This window comes from Phaenicophaeus curvirostris, chromosome 21 (assembly GCF_032191515.1).
Source record: "Phaenicophaeus curvirostris isolate KB17595 chromosome 21, BPBGC_Pcur_1.0, whole genome shotgun sequence".
Classification (NCBI taxonomy): Eukaryota; Metazoa; Chordata; class Aves; order Cuculiformes; family Cuculidae; genus Phaenicophaeus; species Phaenicophaeus curvirostris.
In genome coordinates, this window is record NC_091412.1 from 11,294,264 (window position 1) to 11,312,807 (window position 18,544).

General features: G+C 53.7%; 3 protein-coding genes across 4 annotated transcripts; 2 read left to right on the forward strand and 1 right to left on the reverse strand.

Annotated features, from left to right (window-relative positions):
- The first annotated feature begins 574 nt into the window (after nt 1-574).
- C1QBP (complement C1q binding protein) lies at nt 575-4,229 on the forward strand. The gene is made up of 6 exons (XM_069873724.1): nt 575-842; nt 1,396-1,546; nt 1,964-2,051; nt 2,669-2,764; nt 3,545-3,667; nt 3,802-4,229. The coding sequence occupies exons 1-6, from the start codon at nt 590-592 to the stop codon at nt 3,949-3,951; spliced, it is 861 nt and encodes a 286-aa protein (XP_069729825.1). The 5' UTR covers nt 575-589; the 3' UTR covers nt 3,952-4,229.
- Nucleotides 4,230-4,643: 414 nt separating this feature from the next.
- RPAIN (RPA interacting protein) lies at nt 4,644-7,817 on the reverse strand. Of its 2 annotated transcripts, none has more exons than XM_069873751.1 (7): nt 7,721-7,817; nt 7,125-7,286; nt 6,561-6,624; nt 5,928-6,042; nt 5,663-5,726; nt 5,415-5,549; nt 4,644-4,861 (listed from the first exon to the last, which is right to left on the reverse strand). In XM_069873751.1, the coding sequence occupies exons 1-7, from the start codon at nt 7,805-7,807 to the stop codon at nt 4,832-4,834; spliced, it is 657 nt and encodes a 218-aa protein (XP_069729852.1). In that variant the 5' UTR covers nt 7,808-7,817; the 3' UTR covers nt 4,644-4,831. The 2 variants fall into 2 exon arrangements, with proteins under 2 accessions (XP_069729852.1, XP_069729851.1); XM_069873750.1 differs by having other exon boundaries at nt 5,415-5,559.
- A 206-nt stretch (nt 7,818-8,023) lies between these two features.
- Nucleotides 8,024-16,443, forward strand: NUP88 (nucleoporin 88). The gene is made up of 17 exons (XM_069873889.1): nt 8,024-8,274; nt 8,857-9,026; nt 9,291-9,416; nt 9,624-9,710; nt 10,290-10,466; nt 10,841-11,024; nt 11,451-11,601; nt 11,874-11,972; nt 12,126-12,216; nt 12,660-12,761; nt 13,637-13,795; nt 14,168-14,293; nt 14,779-14,844; nt 15,057-15,137; nt 15,416-15,542; nt 15,842-15,960; nt 16,217-16,443. Exons 1-17 carry the CDS (start codon nt 8,029-8,031, stop codon nt 16,278-16,280), a joined length of 2,175 nt encoding a protein of 724 aa, XP_069729990.1. The 5' UTR covers nt 8,024-8,028; the 3' UTR covers nt 16,281-16,443.
- The last annotated feature ends 2,101 nt before the right edge of the window (nt 16,444-18,544 follow it).

Here is an 18,544-nt window from a genome sequence, read left to right on the forward strand (position 1 = left end):
TACATTCTTCACAGAAAGGGTGATTGGTCCCTGTCCGAGGCTGCCCAGGGAGGTGGTTGAGTCCCCTTCCCTGGAGGGGTTTAAGGGACGGGTGGACGAGGCGCTGAGGGACATGGGTTAGTGTTTGATAGGAATGGTTGGACTCGATGATCCGGTGGGTCTCTTCCAACCTGGTTATTCTATGATTCTACGATTCTACGATGTTTGTTTATCTTCCAGTTCTCTGTTTCAAGGCCTTGTTAGAATCGCTCAGTATCCATCACTCCCACAGCGTAACTAGGTTGAGACGATTTTGGGCTTTCCAGGCTGTACTGCGCGAAGACCATTAACTGAAGCTTTAATCACCGTTTATAGTGTGAAAGGCGACGTTGTTTTAGCGGCACCTCAACAGCTGCGACTGTTCCTGCCGGACCGGGATTCGAACCGGCGTCTTTGGCCTCGTCCTGCGCCGCCGGGGCCGGGCCTCGAACTCGCGTCTTCAGCTCCTTCTGCGCTGCGAAGACCGGAAGCGTGGCGCGGGGCCCGCCGGAACCGGAAGTGTGCCGGCCGTTTCCGGTTGTGTGCCCGCGCCGCCCCGCCTCGCCTCGCCATGCTGCTCGCCCGCTCGCTGCGCTCGGTCGCCGCCCGCGCCCTGCGCTCGCCGCCGCGCCGCCTCCTCTTCTCCCCCTTCTCCTCCTCCGCGTCCCCGAGAGCCCTCCTGCCGCCGCCCGCCGCCGCCGCGCCGCCCCTCGCGCGCTCCCTCTGGCAGCTGGGCGGCGGCGGCGGGCGGACGGCGCTGCTGCGCCCGCGGCGGGGCTCGGCCGGGGGCGTCTCCTGCGGCTGCGGCGGCCTCCACACCGAGGGTAGGCCGCGGGGACCCCGGTTTGGAGGGAGGGAGTCCCGAGGGAGGAGGGGACCCCTGATCTGAAGGGACCCTGGGGCGTGTGGGTCCGGTGAGGGACTCCAGTTTGGGTCAGAGGGAACTCCTGGTGGGGGGGCGGGGGGGGACAGTAAGGGGAACCCCGGGCTGAGGGGACCCAGGGGCAGTGGGGGGGATGAGGGGACCCCAGGGCGGGGTGGGGGGGGCAACCTGAGGAGACCCGCCAGGAGAGGACACCTGGGAAGCAGAGGAAGGGAGGGTAAGGGCGGCCCTGGTGTGAGGGAGCTGGGGATGAAAGGGAGCAGGGAGAGGACCCTCGGCCTGAGGGAGCCCCGCAGGGGAGCAGCGAGGGGCCCCCTGGTGCGAGGGGACCGCTGGAATGGGAAGAAGGGGAGCTAGAGGACCTGCAGGAGAGGAGACGGTGGGTGGAGGGGCAGCCCCTTTGGCTGCGGGAATGCTGGGGGTGGGGCAGCACGTGGTGGGGGGAGGGGGTGGGATGGGATGAGGCCTTTCCTTACCTGGCCCTTTCCCACCAGGCGACAAAGCTTTCGTGCAGTTCCTGACAGATGAGATCAAAGAGGAGAAGAAAATCCAGAAACACAAATCCCTGCCCAAGATCTCCGGCGGGTGGGAGCTGGAAGTGCACGGCACAGAGGCCAAGCTGGTGCGGAAGATAGCGGGGGAGAAGTAAGTGTGGGCTTGGGAGGGGCTCAGCTGGGAGCCCTCGTGTGCGAGAGAGCTGGGGAATAACGGCTCTCAGGTTCTGTGCGTGTTCCTTGTGTTGCTGTTCATCCACTCCGTGCAAACTGGAAGGTACAGGGTTCCTGTTTCACCGCCTGGGGCCACAGGCTCAGTTTGCTGCTGTGTTGTGTGTTACAATGTTCCAGGCAGTTTTGCCTTAAAAAGAATAGTCTGGGCTACAAAAACTTTCATCACTTGTTTGTGGAGCAGTTGGAGGACGCCAGCTTCCTTCAGGCACTACAATACGTAGCATTGCTGACAGTGAATCCAACACCAGGAACACAGTCCCCACAGCAGAGACTTCCAGAGGAGCAAATTTGGAGGCTTTTTTTCTCAAAGTAACTGCTTCCCTTTCTTTTGAAGGATAACGGTTACCTTCAACATCAACAACAGCATCCCACCCTCAGATGAAGAAGAAACACAGGAAGAGCAGAAACCCGATGAGCAAGAGGTAAACTTAGCACTTCAGTGTTGGGTTCTAGAACCTCGCCCTTAAGTGTTCAGGGCTTTTTTACCCTCTCACATGGTGTTTAGGAGCTATAAATCCCCAAGAGCATATTTTTCTGGGCTGTCTGTCTCTTGGCTGTGGCCCTTCTCCCTGCAGCAGCAGTCAGAGTGGGGTGAGAGGGCTCTGTGAGGAGAAACAAGAGGAACTCTGGCATCTCCTGCCTTTGCAGCCCCCTGCACTGAATTTTGCCTTGTGCACTGAGCTGCCATTGCTCACAGCGCTGGGCGGGGAGCGTTAATAAAATGCAGAGCGATTCGCGTGGCTTCACATGTCTGGTTTTGTTCTGTCTGTGTGTGTGTGGCGGTCTGGGCTCTGCCCTGGTTCCTCCCCACGAGCAGCTTCTGCTCTCGGTGCAGCCAGGGTCGGTTCCCAGCCCCTGTGGCTGTGGAGGAGCCCATCCAAGGGCCCTTGGGAGCTGGAAGGAGGCCTGGGTTGCCCTGGCCAGGTCAGGTACTCCGGGAGGAGGGGGACAGGGCACAGCCTGCACTGGAGGGACTGTGCTGTTCCCACTGTGGCTTCTGGTCGGATTCCAGCACTGATGTAACTCTTCTCTTATTTAGCCTGAACTTACGTCAACTCCAAACTTCGTTGTGGAAGTAATAAAAGATGACACGAAGCAGACCCTTGTTCTCGACTGCCATTATCCAGAAGATGAGGTGGGTATTGGACTGGTCGGACTGTCTGTGCCTTGCTACATGTTTCTAGCCTGGCTGTAGTGTAATTGTAGCTCCTTATAGTCTGTTGCTGCTCTGAATCTTCAGAAAATGCAGCCTCCTTGCCTTTTTTAACACAAAAAAAAAAGTCTTTGTGTTTGCTAGAACATTCTTGAGGGTAAAGGTTTGATTGCATTCCTCACATCCTGACCTGGTGTTTTTGATCATCTGCTTATTGGCATGTTTATTGAGTTATAGTAGAGGGGGGAGGCTTAATTTCAGCAGCGCAGCAGCGTCAGAGGGGTAAATGGAAATGGCCAAAGCAAGACAGATTTAATACAGTCTGTCCGTAGTCTGCAAATGTCATTGTTGTGAGGTGTCACAAGCAGGTATTAAAAAAAAACGTGGTGGTGGGAATAAGCCAGAGAATTTTGCTTCTAACTGATCTTGGGGTTTATTTTGTAAACCCTCCCAGATGATTTGTGCAGCCAGTGCCAATGACCAGGGTTAGACAGGCCTGAGCAGGTGGAGTTAGAACCAGGCAGAAGAGGTTGGTACCTCTTTGTAGAAGCCAGGCTGCCGACTCACATCAGGCTGGTGCTGCTGGTCCCGCCTTGGGGATTTCTGCATTCTCCTGCGTGTCTTCACGTGGTGAGGGGGGAGTCGCAGCTCTAGTCTCAGGGTTTGCCTGCGATGTAATATTCCTGGCTTTGGGATGAGGTGGCTGAAGGGTCCCTGTAGTTAGAGGTGATGGTATATCTCACCTCTCATCTCCTGTTTCAGATTGGACAGGAGGGAGAGGAAGAAAGTGACATTTTCACAATTCGGGAGGTCAGTTTTCAGCCCACTGGAGAATCAGATTGGAAGGACACCAACTACACCCTCAATACGGATTCCCTGGACTGGGTAAGTGCTGCTGACATGCTAAGAAGAGAAACCCAAGCACAGGTATTGGTGCTACTGCAACAAGCACTACTGGCCAGCCAACGAAGGGAGGGGAGGTGCCCGCTGCTAAGGAGTTCCCTGTTTATTGCTTCCAGGCTTTGTACGATCACTTAATGGATTTCTTGGCCGATCGAGGAGTGGACAACACGTTTGCCGATGAGTTAATAGAGCTCAGCACTGCACTGGAGCACCAGGAGTACATTAAATTCCTCGAAGACCTTAAAAGCTTTGTGAAATGTCAGTAGGTCAGCCTAAGAAACAGCTCTGCATGTGTGGATATTCCACAGCACTGCGCCAGCCGGCAGTGCCCAAATAGATTCACAACAGGTAACGGAGAATAAGTAACTTGGAATTTGGAAATGAGGATAACAGCTTGAATTTGGGAATTGGTATTTATGTTGCAGCCCAGATGAAGTCCCCTGACATCATGGTCCAGAATTGCCTCACTCTGCCTGGGGGGGTTTTGTACAATTAAGAATGAATGTGAAGAATAAAGTCTGCTGTTCAACATAGCACTGAAAAATGGTTTCTCTTCTTCCTGCTGCCCCACAGCTGACCAGAGAGCTGCTACAAAAGCCACACTGGTGTTCGTGCCTGAGCCAGGGTTAACACAGCTGCAGTGATGAAACCCAGGCTTTTCTCCAGAGGGAGCTATTCCAGCCCCTCCAAACGCGCAGCAGAATTGGGGCTGCAGGAGGAAGTCTGTGGGCCAAGCAGTGCTAATTATCATTGTCTTATCTGTCTGTCTTCGTGCTGGGGAACAGAATTCAGGGTCCTATGCATTGTTTTTAAAGAGGGATGTGCTGCCCTAAGCTGGATTAGGCAGCTGCCATCTCCGGCTCCCACCCCTGACTCCAGTCATTCCCTGAAGGTCACATTAAGTTTAAGCTCAAGTCCAGTGTGAGCTGCGTTGCTGAAGACAACAGAAAGGCTGATATAAACGAAGTATCTTTATTTCAAAAAACAGGCTGTGCCATCAAAAGTGCAGGTCAAGGCAGGGCCACTGCCTTTGTAGGTATCTTTTTGGCACAGCAGTGACAAGTATATACATAAAAAACAGTAGCAGCTCTGGGTGGAGTCTTAGTCTCGAAGTCCTTCCAGTACAAAAGCAGCAGCAGAATCTACTTAGAGGAGAATCGCCCAGGAGTCGCAGACCTTTACAGAAGGTAAGTGAAACAGAGAAGCTACAGCAAAGTATATAATGAATTAGTGATGTTCAGAACTGTTTGAAATGCTCTGTTCCTGATGCTGTCCTCACTGTTGGTACAGACAGGGATTTTACTTGAGTAGCAGAGTGAGGAACACACCAACCCTCGCTGCAGCCAAAGGGATGGCGTGTGTTTCCGGAGGTGCAGATGAGCCTTTAAAGGAGACTAAAGTAATTGTTAAAATTTCTTCACAAATAATTTGTCTGAACACATGCCCCACAAAAAAATTTGTTAGTTGTTGGCTAAAGCTTGAGAAAGGGAAGTCACCAAGTCTAACAGGTCCTTGAAAGGCTCTCTACTCAAGCAGTTAGGGTAAGTTGTGTGATGTGGCTCTTGCTTTTACAGTTACTGGGGGTCAGAAGTAGAGCCATTTCCAAGGAAGTTTGTGGGAACAGAGCACCACAGCCCCCTGGGATCAATGAACTTGTCTTTTCTGCCCATGTAATTGAGAAGTGGATGCAGGCAGAGGTCATTTTGAGGAAGCTGGCACTGAGACTCACCGGGCAGCTCATGAGGAGACTGGTTTCTTCCTCCATTCCGCTGGTCACGGTGAACTCCGGGTTGTGGAAGCACCGGTGACTGTGTTCCGTCACGGTGTTCTCTAGGAGTGCCCGAAGCTTCCCCTCTGTCATACCCTGAGAGACACCGGGTTACCAGAGATCAGACCCTTGGGTTGCTGGTACCTTAGAACTGCCTCTTTGCAGCAGCCTGAAGATGTCACGTTTACATCGCTCCCAGCGCAGCTCACCTGCGTGGTGATGTATAATCCACACTGGCAAAAAACCAAGTGATTCCTCACAGTCAGGTTATTCCTAGAAAGAGCAGACAACGAGCATCATTGCAGTAACCCGGACCGAGGCAGATTGCAGCAAAAACCCTCTTAGATCTAGGAGATGATTGCTCAGATGATTGTGTTGCAATGAACAAGAACAGCAGCCTGTTTAGCCCGTTTCTAAGCCCAAACTGCTGCAGGGCAGTGGAGAACCTCATTGTAATAACAAGGGCTTGCTTACTTTCTGCACACAGGGCAGATGACCTTGTCGCTGGCCTCCAAGCCATCAAGCATCGCGTTGAGACATTCTTCATCAAACTGCAGGCTTCGCTCGTACTCTTCTATAACCGACTGCTCTGCAATAACATGGCAAAACGCCCTCAGGCTGCTGTTACCAGCTGGGGACGAAACAGCACACCTGAAGCTGTGGGGCAGGTGGAGGCTGGGGCAGCCACACGTTTCTGAACTTGGATTTCTTTGGATTGGATTTCTACATTTCATGAAGTCATTCCTCTTAATCCAGTTTTTCCCATAGCTCAGTCTTTAGCCAGTCTCCTGTGGGTGACTTTCCACTTTCCAGACAGCAATTTAGGTCCATTCTGAATTTATTTCTACAGGTTTCTACAGCCCCCAAACTCCTCAGTCTCTTTCTCTGCTCTCCTCTCTTAACAGCTTCTCACAGACCTTAAAATCCCAATTAAACACTGAGAAGTGTCAAAAAGGGTCTCAAAGCATTAGAGGCTGCAGAAGCTTCCAAGGAGACTCTTCTGCATCACATCATCACCAAGGAGCACAGACTCCACTAGCTTAAATTACTAGAAAGTCAGGAATACTACAAATCAAACAGGAGTTGGGAAACACGTAAAGAAATTACCTTGCAAGATCAGTTCTTGTTGGATCTCTTCCAGTACTGCTAGCTCATCGGGGTCTTCTAGCATCTGAAAGGTGCATCAGTTTGTGATTCTCTCCCTCTGGCTATTTTCTCACTTCCACCACCTCCCCGAACTGTGTATTTCTTCTGATATTCAATCTAAACCTCCCCTAGGCCATTTCCTCTTGTCCTGTCGCTTGTAACTTGGGAGAAAAGAGCAACATCCGCTTGGATTCAACCTCCTTTCAGGCTGAGAGCGATGAGGTCCCCGTTAGCCTCCTCTTCTCCAGGCTGAACAGCCCCAGGACCCTCAGCCGCTCCGGATAAGACCACAGCCTCTCTGAGAAGCTGTTCTGTAAACCGCTGAGGTTTTACTCCCGGTCTCAGGAGGGATCAATGACCGACCAGCCCCGAAAGCCGCAGACGAGGCAGGATTCCCGTGCGGTTTGTGAAGGGCCCGAGGATGCTGCCACCCGCGGGCTTGCAGGTGAGCGCTTCCACTGCCCGCCCTGCGCGCGGAGAAGGGAACCCGGGGGCTCGGCTGGGTTCGGAGCTGCCGGTACTGACCTGGGCCGGGCCCTCGGCTGCCCCGCCGGCCCGCAGCGCCTGCCACTCCTGCTCCATCACCTCGGGCACCAGCAGCGCCCCGCGGGCCGTGCCATCCTCTGCGCCGCGCCGGTACCGCTCCAGCAGCTGCGCCCGGCTGCTCCTCAGCCGCTCCAGGCAGCGCTGCGGGCAGCGAGCGCCGTCAGCGCCCCGGCCGGGGCAGGGGGAACGGGGTCGGACCCGGGGGGACCGGGACACGGCTCCCAGCGGGGCCTGGGTGGGGGGTTCGGGATCAGGATGGGGAGGGACACACGGCTCCCACTGGGGCCTGAGGGCTTCAGGACAGGGATGGGGAGGGGGACACAGCTCCCAGCGGGGCCTGAGGGGTTCAGGACAGGGATGGGGATGGACACACGGCTTCCAGCGGGGCCTAGGGGGGTTCGGGACTGGGTTCGGAACGGGGACACAGCTCCCACTGGGGCCTGGGGGGTTCGGGACCGGGATGGGGATGGACACACAGCTCCCATCGGGGCCTAGAGGGGTCGGGACCGGGGTTGGGGAGCGGGGGACGGCTCCCACCGGGGGTTCGGGCCCCGCGGCGGCGCGGCCGCACTCACGTGGCGATAGGCCTCCTTCCACGGCGGCGGAGCCCCCCGCACCCGGCGGCACGGGCCCCTACAGCGCGCCCGCTGCGGAGCCGCCATCGCCGCCGGGCGGCGCCGCGGGGAGCGCTGGGAAATGTAGTCCGGGCAGCGCCGCGGGGATCGATGGGAAGCGTAGTCTGGGCTGTGCCGCGGGGATCGATGGGAAATGTAGTCCAGGGCCGCCGCGGAGACCGATGGGAAGCGTAGTCCGGGCTGTGCCGCGGGGAGCGCTGGGAAACGTAGTCCCGGCGCGGAGGAGTCCGGCGGCGCGCGCGGCGGCGATGGCGGGCGAGTGGGGCCCGGCCGAGCAGTGGCGCGCGGCGCTGCCGCAGCACGCCGTGCTGAGCCGCCTCCGCGAGCGCCTGGCGCCCCCCGCCGCGGGGACGGAGGGGCCCCCCCTGAGCCGGGGGCTCCTCTGCGGGCTCGGGACCGACCTCCTGCTCTGGGACGGGGAGAGGGGCGCCCTCCGCGCCATCGGCCTCCGCCGCCTCGGCGGCAGCGACCCCGCCGCCCTCAGCCGGTACCAGGTGCGGGGCGGGGGGGGGAAGAGGAGGGGGTGGGGGGGAGGAGGTGGGGAGGGGGAGGAGGGGATAGGGATGGGGATGAAGGGAATGAGGGGATGGGGATGAAGAGATGAGGAGGAGGAAGAGGAGATGGGGTTGGGGATGAGGGGATGAAGAGCTGGAGATAATGACGAGGGGGTGGGGATGAAGAGATGAGGAGGAGGAGAAGGGGATGGGAATGGGGGTGAGGAGGAGGAGAATGAGGGGATGGGGATGAGGGAATGAAGAGGCGGGGATGATGAGGAGGGGATGGGTATGGGGGTGAGGATGAAGAGATGAGGAGGAGGTGATAGGGATGAGGATGAGGGGGTGAAGAGATGAGGAGGAGGAGGGTGAAGAGGTGGGGATGAGGATGAGGGGCTGAGGGTGAAGGAATGAGGCGGATGAGGATGAGGGGGTGGGAATGGGGATGAGGATGAAGATATGAGGAGGATGAGGGGCTGAGGAGGATGAAGTTGGTCAAATAGTACCTGTGTCCAAAGTAAAGATGTGCTTTCATCAACACTTCTGGTGTCTTGTGCCTAACTATGATATTGGTATTTTCAGACCCTTCTGTGCATCAACCCCCCACTATTTGAGGTTTATCAGACGCTGTTAAGCCCCGTGCAGCACCATGTGGCGCTCATCGGCACCAAGGGGCTCATGGTGCTGGAGCTGCCTAAACGCTGGGGGAAGAATTCTGAGTTTGAAGGTGGGAAATCCACGGTGAACTGTAGGTGGGTGAGACCCCCGGCGGGTAACGCTGTTCTCCTCCTGCTGTCACCTCCTCCACAGCCTCTCCTCCCTTGGGGTCACATGGACATGGGTGGAAATAATAAAGGGCTTGAAGTTAAAGCTGCCCCTCCAACTTTAAGAATAATACAGCTAATGACTTTGAAGCCTTTTAGCTGGATTCCTGGCCCCTCCTGCCCCCACTTCCCTTTCAAAGTTACTCATTCCATGCTTGTTGTAACTGTGGGTATTTCTGCTCTGTATTTTAGGACTGTTCCTATTGCAGAAAGGTTCTTCACAAGCTCAACATCTCTGACTTTAAAGCATGCTGCCTGGTATCCCTGTGAGACGTCAGAGCCCCATATCGTGCTCCTCACTTCAGATAACACTATAAGGTAAAAGCTGTCTGTCATTTGACTATGCAAGTATCTTTGTGTCATAGCTGGCCTGATTTTTTGCTAGATATTTGTCTTCTGCCTTTCTTACCAGGATTGCCAATGAAAAATGGGGTGGGAGGAACATTAGACTGATGTTCCTGTATCAGCAAGGCCACGTGCAGCACTGCTAGCCGAGTGAACGCTGCTGCTGTTTCTTCCCTCTAGGTTTTACAACCTGAAGGTGCCTCAGACACCGATCAAAGTGATTGCCCTTTCGGACACTGAGGAGGAGACCCTAACCATCAAAAAAGGGTTTGTCTGGCTTCTTGGAGTTCTAAATGATTTTGATTGAATAAGCTCTGCATTCTTAGTTATGTTTTTAATCAATAAGTGAAAAATTCACCCCAAAATCTGATGTGAATTTTCTTTTGGCCTTCCTTAGTTCAAGGGCTTCTTTCTAGCACAGCAGCTGCATGTTTTTTTAGTTATGTTTTTCTTTAAGTGCCTTATATTTCTAGAAGAAAACCAGAGAAAAAACATACAGGGATTTTTTGAAGGAGGAATGCAAAAACTACATTATCTTTTTATTTCCTTTTGTCCTAATTGAAAAGGGAAAACTTGAGGGTCTGTGTGAGCTAAGGCACAGAGTGGCGAGTGACACGGGAAATCCAGTACAGCCTCCTCTCTTTTCTGGTGGCACTGGGCTGGCTGGTGGCTGTGCTGCAGAAATGAGGTGCTGTAGGAAGGGTGCTTCTCCCCTGCTTTTGCTGCTGTGTATGTGGAAAGACGGATGGACAGGGCTGTGGCAGGGAGCTGTCAGCCCGTGCTGATGGAGCTGGGTAAGCACTCGTGCCACCGCTGACTCCAGCTCTGGCTCCGACGTGTCTCTAGGAGAGCCTACACAGCATCTCTGGGAGAGACTGCCGTGGCGTTTGACTTCGGTCCACTGGTGCCGGTCCCAAAGAGCATTCTTGGGCAGCGAGGGTGTGAAGAAGTGCTGGCCTTTCCTCTCTACATCCTGTATGAAAATGGAGAGACGTTCCTTACCTATATCAGCCTCCCTCAGAGGTAGGATCACGGTCACCGTCGGGTTTCCTGGTCTGCTTGTGTGTTTGTGCAGTGTTCGGGTTGGAGAGCCGTCTCTCGGCGTGGCTGGGACTTTGTAGCAGATGCCAAGCTGAGTTTTATTGCACTGCAGCCTGGTTTGTGTCTGGAGTGTTTCTTCTTGAATACGTTGAAATGTAGTTTGGTTGCCTCGAAAGCATAAAACATTATCTCAGTGTCCTTTCTGAGCTCTCCACAGAGTGACTGTAGCGCAGACCCGTACTCTGCAGATGTCTGTGTTGCTGCTGCCTAGTGGAAACTCAACACAACTCCGAACCGTTGCCATGGGGAGCTCTCCTTCCACACCTAGTGTTGTGAACTCATCTCCTGTATTCCAGCACCGGCAACCTCGGCAAGCTGCTGGGCCCGCTGCCCATGCACCCTGCGGCAGAGGACAACTACGGCTACGACGCCTGTGCTGTCCTGTGCCTGCCTTGTGTTCCTAACATCCTTGTGATCGCCACCGAGTCAGGAATGCTCTATCACTGTGTGGTACTGGATGGGGAGGAGGATGATGAGCAGGTACCTTATCTTGGGGTTTTTTTCTGTATCTGTTTTCGTTTCTTGAGTCAAAGCTCCCAGCTGCAAGCTGGCAGGATGCCTGAAAGTTAATGCCAGGTGCCAAAGCCACGTTCTTTTATAATGAGGTAGCAAGTTTTCCTGCTATCCCGGACGGTCTCTCTGATTCCATGGTGGTTTTATTTTAATTCTGTGTATTCTGATAGTAGATCAATTTTTGATCAAACTTATGAAGCATTTTAAAGAGGATCTTCTCAGAAGAAGCCTTGTTTCTGAGATCAATCCCTTAAATAAGAAAAAAAAAGCGATTTGCACTGCTTTCCTTGACAATTAATGCTCTTGCCTGTATTACGTAGCTCTTTCTTGATGTTTTGTGTTGGCTTTCCTATTTAAATGATGTCTCACAGAAGAATTTAATGCTTTTTACAGTCAGAAAAGTCATGGGACCCAAGAGCTGATCTTATTCCTTCCCTGTACGTGTTCGAATGTGTTGAGCTGGAACTTGCACTGAAACTGGCGTCAGGAGATGAGGAGGAGCCTCTGGAGTCTGACTTCTCTTGCCCAATCAAACTGCATCGAGGTAGGCTTGTCATTGAGGTTGTTGGATTTTTAATTGCTTTATTTCATGCTTTTAAGATCAAGCTGTTTACAAATTCAAGCGTAATTTAATTTGAAGCAGAACCCCATAACGTGGGTAACGCATCCAGTGCAGTTTGGGGATGAATTAGCACTTGCAACAGGATGTTAATGCTGATGGGCAGTGGGTTGAGTTACGTGTTCAACAAGGCAGGTCTGGAGGGTGAGGTTTTCTCTGTTCAGTGCCTTCTCCCACATTTGCTGTTTTGATTCCAGATCCGAAATGCCACTCTCGATACCACTGCACCCACGAAGCTGGAGTCCATAGCGTGGGGCTGACCTGGATCGACAAACTGCACAAATTCCTCGGTTCAGGTGCGTGGCGAGACTCCCCCAGCCCAGAGCGACCAGCTCTATCCAGACACTCATGTTTTGCTGCTAACAGCTTGGTGGGTGGGTAACAAATACTGAGAATCCCTCAACTGCAAAGTGGGTCTTGTACGTTGTGACAAATCTCTTTCTTTGTAGATGAAGAAGACAAAGACAGTTTACAAGAGTTGGGAGCAGAGCAGAAGTGCTTTGTTGAACATATTCTGTGTACAAAACCATTGCCGTGCAGGTAAAAAACAAACCCTCTCTAGCACTCCAAATCAGGGAGTTGCTATGGAAAATACTTAACGATTCGCCCTTTTCTGATGAATTCTTGCCGTTCAAAAGAATTCAAATGATACAAATAAGCAATTTGTGCATCAGGATTCTCAATGCACAGTTAGGGAAGTCAGGTTAAATTCCTGTGGTGCTGCCTGAAAATCATCTATCAGACCAGCAGAAACGTCACTTCCATTTACTTCACCCTGGGCAACTCTGAGTCTTGGTTTGGCTCAGGGTCTTGAATGCGGACGTGTTCCTTTAATTTGCTTGTGAAGGTATCAAACAGTACCTCAAAAAAATCTTGCTTTTTTGAGCTTAGTCAGCATTAAGAGACATCATTTGCTGGGCACAACAGCTGCTGAAACAGAGAACTTCTTTGACTTGGTGATTCTTGTGTTTTCTTCCCTTCAGGCAGCCTGCTCCCATCAGAGGATTTTGGATCGTTTCTGACATCCTGGGGCCCACAATGATCTGCATCACAAACACCTACGAGTGCATTACGAGGCCTCTCTTGTACGTAATTCTTAATTGGTTTGAAATCTGTGACTGATGCATGAAAAGGGTCTCGGGAGATTACTTTTTGTTATTATTCTCTTGATCCTTTCTCCCCCGACTTCTGCACCTCTTCAGGCTCACAGAGGAGGCTGCTTCCTGAGCAGTCCCTGGCTCAGCACTTTAGCCTTATTGTAGGAGTTATTTGCTACCGATAAGATGTTGGGATGGGATGGCATTAAACTATCACTTTTAACGGGTGTTAGGACAAGAGTTGCATCAGAAGGTTCTTGATGGTATTGGTGGTTTTTAATTATTATGGTGAGGAACTCTGCAAATCAGCAGCTTGTTTACAGAGTGGAGTGGAGATTCTTAGCGAACACCAAGGTTACATCTGCATGAAGGGGGAATGTGGGTTCTTAAATTGCTTTAAAGTAGTGGGGTTTGAGCACGCATTTCCACAGCAACTTCACTTTAATTATTTATTGAGACTATTTCTGCAGTGTTCTTAAATAGGTTTTTCTCACAGCTCTTTTAAACCCCGCTCTGAGAAGTTGCATAGGTGGGCAGCGACCCCGCAGGCTGCCTGGAGAAGCAGCTCCTGCTGTTCCTGTACTTGCTCACCTTGTTAGGGAACTTTGTGCTCCTTAAGTAAAAGGACGTTTATGGTTCTTACTAACTTCAGCTGTGACCAAACAGAAAGATGCGGGGAGGTGAACTCCACCAACCTTGTCTAGAGCTGGATTTATCACACAGTTAAAATATTTTCTCTCGGAGCACTTCTGTCTTACTCATCACAGCGGATGAGTTCCTCACTGTAACTACCATTTAAACTCTGATGTAGTTCAAACTTTCCTGATTTACATCGTGTTCTCCCCTGCGTTGTTCTTTGGTAGAAGTGCGGTGCATCCTGCGTCCCCTCCCCTGCTCTGCACCAGAGACGACAAAGATGATGCCGTTTCCCCTCTCCGCGTCCTGGCTGAGTCCAAGCATTCCTTTGAGAAGCACATCCGAAACATCCTGCAGCGCAGTTCTGCCAACCCCGTGCTGCTGAAGTGAGTAAATGTGGTTTTGTGGGGGAAGGGAAGAAGAGGGCCGACTCTCAGGAATACGGCGTGTTCATCAGCTCCTGATCGAACAGCACAGACGTGGCCGGCATGTGCCGCCCTCTCCATACAGGGAAGGCATCGATAGGCTGGGAGGGCATCGTCTTCCTCCAGTCCCCTGACCGCAGCCCATCAGGTCACTCATTGCGTGTCCCATTGGGTTTTGAGGATCTCGGGATTTCCTCGTGTAAGAAAAATGAGGCCTAGCAAAGGGATTTGATTCCGGCCCCTCACTGAGCCCCCGCAGCCCACCTGTGCCCTCCGTACGGTGAGGAATCTTAGTGTAAGATGGCAAAAACCCCTCTCTCTGGTATTCTTAAGGTCTGCTGATAAGGATGCCGCTCCTCCCCCTGAAGAATGCCTCCAGCTTCTCAGCAGAGCCACGCAGGTGTTCAGGGAAGAATACATCCTGAAACAAGACCTGGCAAAGGAGGAAATCCAGCAAAGGTAGGAAGGAGACCCCTCGCAGCCAACCGCTGTGCCTTGTCCCTGTGCAACTGCGTCCCGAGGACCCGGCCCTGAACTCTGCTGGGAACCCTGGTAAATAAGTAAAGTGGGTTCTGTGACTCTGAGGTCAGGGAACATCAGAAATGGAAGTGGAATGAGCAGGGCAGGCAGAGGGGATGGGAGAGTCATGCCCGATCTCCACAGGGGCTCATAGGAAAAGGGAAAAATAAACGCATACACCTGGAATAGCTCTGGCAGTGTGGTCAGGCTGCCTGTGTCTGTGGGCAGCAACATCCTCCCACTCTGCAATAACCCCGACAACGCTGCTGAAAGGAGAACGACAGCTTCCAGGGAGAGGGGGTTGTTCTCCAGTGGCTTTCATTTCTCACGCTCCCAGGAGCACTGATCACTTCTGGCCTGTTTTCCTGACGCAAGGGGATTGCTGTGGCGAGGGCTTTGATTTTCTGCGTGTTGTGTGTTTTAAGGGTGAAGCTGCTGTGGGGACAGAAGAAGAAACAACTGGAAGATCTTAATTACTATCGAGAGGAAAGGTGAGTACAGCCAGTCTACTTTTATCCTGCCAAACAGCAGGAGTGATGGCCCTTCGAGCAGGGCCCTGTGGAACGAGCGAGGAATGAACGTGGTGCCAGCTCTGGTGGGCGCGGAGGCTCACTCCCCCTCCACCTCGCTTCCCCAGGCTCCCCATGCAGAGCACCTTGCCTGTAAATCTGAGAGTAAACAAGTATTTTTTGCTTCCATGAAGGAAAAGCTTGCGGGAAATGGCGGAGCGCTTGGCTGACAAGTACGAGGAGGCCAAGGAGAAGCAAGAGGACATCATGAACAGGTGAGTGCAGTGGGCAGGCCTCGCCGCAGGCGGGGTGGAACCCGGGGCTGGTGGGAGATGGGGCTTTGGACGTCTCCGTTAGAGCTCAGGGTGATTGTTGGTGCTACTTAGCCCAGACTGAGCCAGCTCGCCACGTAGAAACTGTGTGCGAGAGAGACGGGAGTAAAGGCTTGAGCCCCGGGACTGAGGAGAGAGCAGAGCCTCGAGGCTGTCAGGCTTACACTGCCTGGTCGGGCGGCTCCGGTCACGCAGCAGCGTTTCTTGCTTTGCACATGAAGGATGAAGAAAGTTCTCCGGAGTTTCTACTCTCTGCTTCCTGTTCTATCAGACAGCGAAAAAGACATGAAGAAGGAATTGCAGATGATCCATGACCAGCTGCAGCACCTGAGCAACGCGATCAGACAGGTGGGAGAGGGGATTAACGGCCCAGAGGTTACTGACACCACCTAATGATAGCGCCGAGGGGAGGCAGTGTCAATGCCCTACAGGAACTGCTGAGCCGCCGCAGGCCCCAGTGAGCCCGAGGAGGCTGCAGCGCCTGCGCTAACCTTCCCTTCTTTGGGTGGGAGGGAAAGTGCAGAAGCGAGCAGGATAAATAATCTGAGAGTGTTGCAGTGGGACACAGCGAGCTGGCACCAGGACAAGCCTTGGCTCTGGCAGCGGGGCCAGCGCTGACTGGGTCTTCCCTCTGCCTGCGATTCCAGGTTAAGATGAAGAAGGAGTATCAGCAGCAGAAGATGGAGAAGGGCAGCAGCCCCCGGCAGCCCAGCATCAATCTCAGCGCCTACCAGAGCAAGTGCATCCAAACCGTCCTCAAGGAGGAGTAAGTCACTGCTTGGCTCCTAGCGCGGCCGTGGGGCACGGGGGGAGCAGGGCTGGGGGGTTTCTGGGGTGCTGCTGTTACAGTGACTGAGCTTAAGTCCCCCTTGTGCCCCGGGATCTCCTGGAGCCTGTCGGGCCTGTCCTGGACACTGGGGTGTGCTCCCTGTCCCTGCCCTGCCTGCTGCGTCCCTCCCGCCTCTTCAGCCGCAAACAGGAGCGAGTTGCAGCCTCTTGACTTGGATTCGTTTCTCTTGAAGGGGGGAACACATCAGGGAGATGGTGAAACAGCTCAATGACATCAGGAGCCACGTGAACTTCTGATGTGGCCACAGTGAGGAACCCGCACCCGTGAGGCCAGATGAGCTTTAATTTCCCTTGGCCCTTTCCCCTTGTACATTTAACATTTCTATGCTGAACAACTGCCCTTTTGTTTATGATTTTGTAAAGAAGAACCGAAATAAAATACTTTTGATACGCTGCCTTACAGGCCGAGCTAGTTTGCTTTTCTCCTGGCAAGGCGCTTGTCCCCGGGTGTTTTAAGCCCTAAGCCCATTCTAGGCTCCGGGGGTGGGAATTGCTGCTGCCCAGGGTCCCTGTGGGAGCTCCCACCCTCTGGCCACAGCTCGGTCCCCGCGAGCAGAACCAGAAAGACCAGAGCACTCGCAGATTCAGCAGCGTTTTTTAATTGGGAACACTCTCCATAAGGACACACCTTCAATACAGTTAACAAAGGGTTACACGGAATCCTGGAGACAGCGGAACTCTACACCCACAATTGCACAGGACACCAAGGCTGGCTGGGAGGCAGCACTGACTTCCCAACACTCTGTCTGGACACGGAAAGGCCGATTCCTGATCTGCTGGAGCCAAACCTCAGAGGACAATAAGGGATTGTCCCTGGCCCCTCCAGCCCTCGGGAAGGCGCCCCAGCCAAGCTCCGTGGGAGAAGTCGCACTGCACTGCGCTGCTGGGCAAGCGGCACGGCGGGAGGGAAGGGGCTGGAGGTACCGGCTGGTACTGGGGCTACCGGACATGCTGCAAGAACACTTTGTACAGATTAAGACTCTACAGGTATAGGAATGCGTACAAACCCAGCTCCCTTTCCCAGCCCATGTGAGCAGAGTCCGGGTTCCGCTCACCCCTGGCTGTAGCTGCCCGGTTACAGCGATGCCTGTTGGGAATCTCTTGCAAAGCCGGGAGAACCCACCACCCAGCTCACATCGAGCTCCAGAACACCAAGAACTGGGGGAAGAGCATTTGGTTTCCGATACCACCATCCAGTATCTACACCAACAGCTTTTCCTACACTGCTTTCAATTTGTTCTGCGTTTGGCACAGTCTCTCAGTTTGTTTTTAAAGGCCCCTTTAGGTTAAGTTCAGAAGCGCAAGTTCCTGCCTCTGAAGCTGCTCTCTGGCCCTGGGACGCCCCGCTGGGTGCAGTGAGCGCAGCTCCCGCCGCGTCGGTGACCAGCCGGGGTCTGACTAACAGGAAGATTTGCCCTGTCGGTGAAAAGGGTTGCTCAGCATCCAGCTCTGCAATGGGGACGGCTGCACGGGAACCAGAGCAAAGGCGACTGGGTGCCTGACGGACTCGGGTGGTGAAAAGGAAACAACCGCCTGGGAACTGGACACCCGGCCTCTCCAAACCAGGAGGCTGCTCCATCACCGACTCGCACCGCTGCCTGGTTTAGAAGCGAGGAAGCCGGCAGCCAGCACCGGCCCTGGGCGCTCTCCTGCCCTGCCACGCGCGCCTCCGGCCTCCAACGCGAGCCCCAACGCCAGCGCTGCCCCCGAGGAGCACACGAGCGTGCACACCACACACAGACACGCAAACTCCCTTCTGCAACAGCCACCTCTGTCCTTGTGCCCGGGGCGCCCACAGGACGTGGGCCAGAAAGAGATGCCGAGAGGCCCTGAGCAGCCGCTTTCTTGCTCTCCTGCGTGAGGCCAATCTAGGAACTCAGCACAAACCCTCCGCACCGCTCCCCAGGCGCAGGGCGAGCGTGCAGCCGCCTGCAGGGTTTGCTGCAGCCTCACCACACACGACCAGCTCCCTCACGACGACGCCACACGGGGTAAGTACCAGTCGCCAGGTAAGAGCGAGTTCTGGGGATGGACGGGAACACTTGAAAGCTTTTGCCTTCTGCAGCAACTACCACAGAATGGTGGGTTTCCCCTAAAGCTTATTGAATAGGATAGGACCCGAAACCACTGGAAAACTGAATGGAAACCACCCGGCCTTGGATTTCTGCAGTGGGAGGCGTCTGCTGTCACCTCGCAGATCAGCAAATAGTGAGAAAGGTTTAACCCCTGCCAAATCTGGTAACGGCCAATTCAGAAATAACCTGAGCCACCTCTCAGTTTCACCTCTAAGTGAAATAAAGCATCGCCTGGAAGACGACAGCTCTGCCCTCTTCTAGTCTCATCATTATTAAGGTAGGGAAAATGGCTTTTGGGTGTCAGGATTATGAAAGGAATTAATTGCTAGGGGGAAGAATATGCTTTAAATCTTGCAATGAGTGACAAGGGATTGAGCTCATCTGCTGCTTTTCCAGCTGTTTTTAAGGCATTCCTCTTCAAAACCA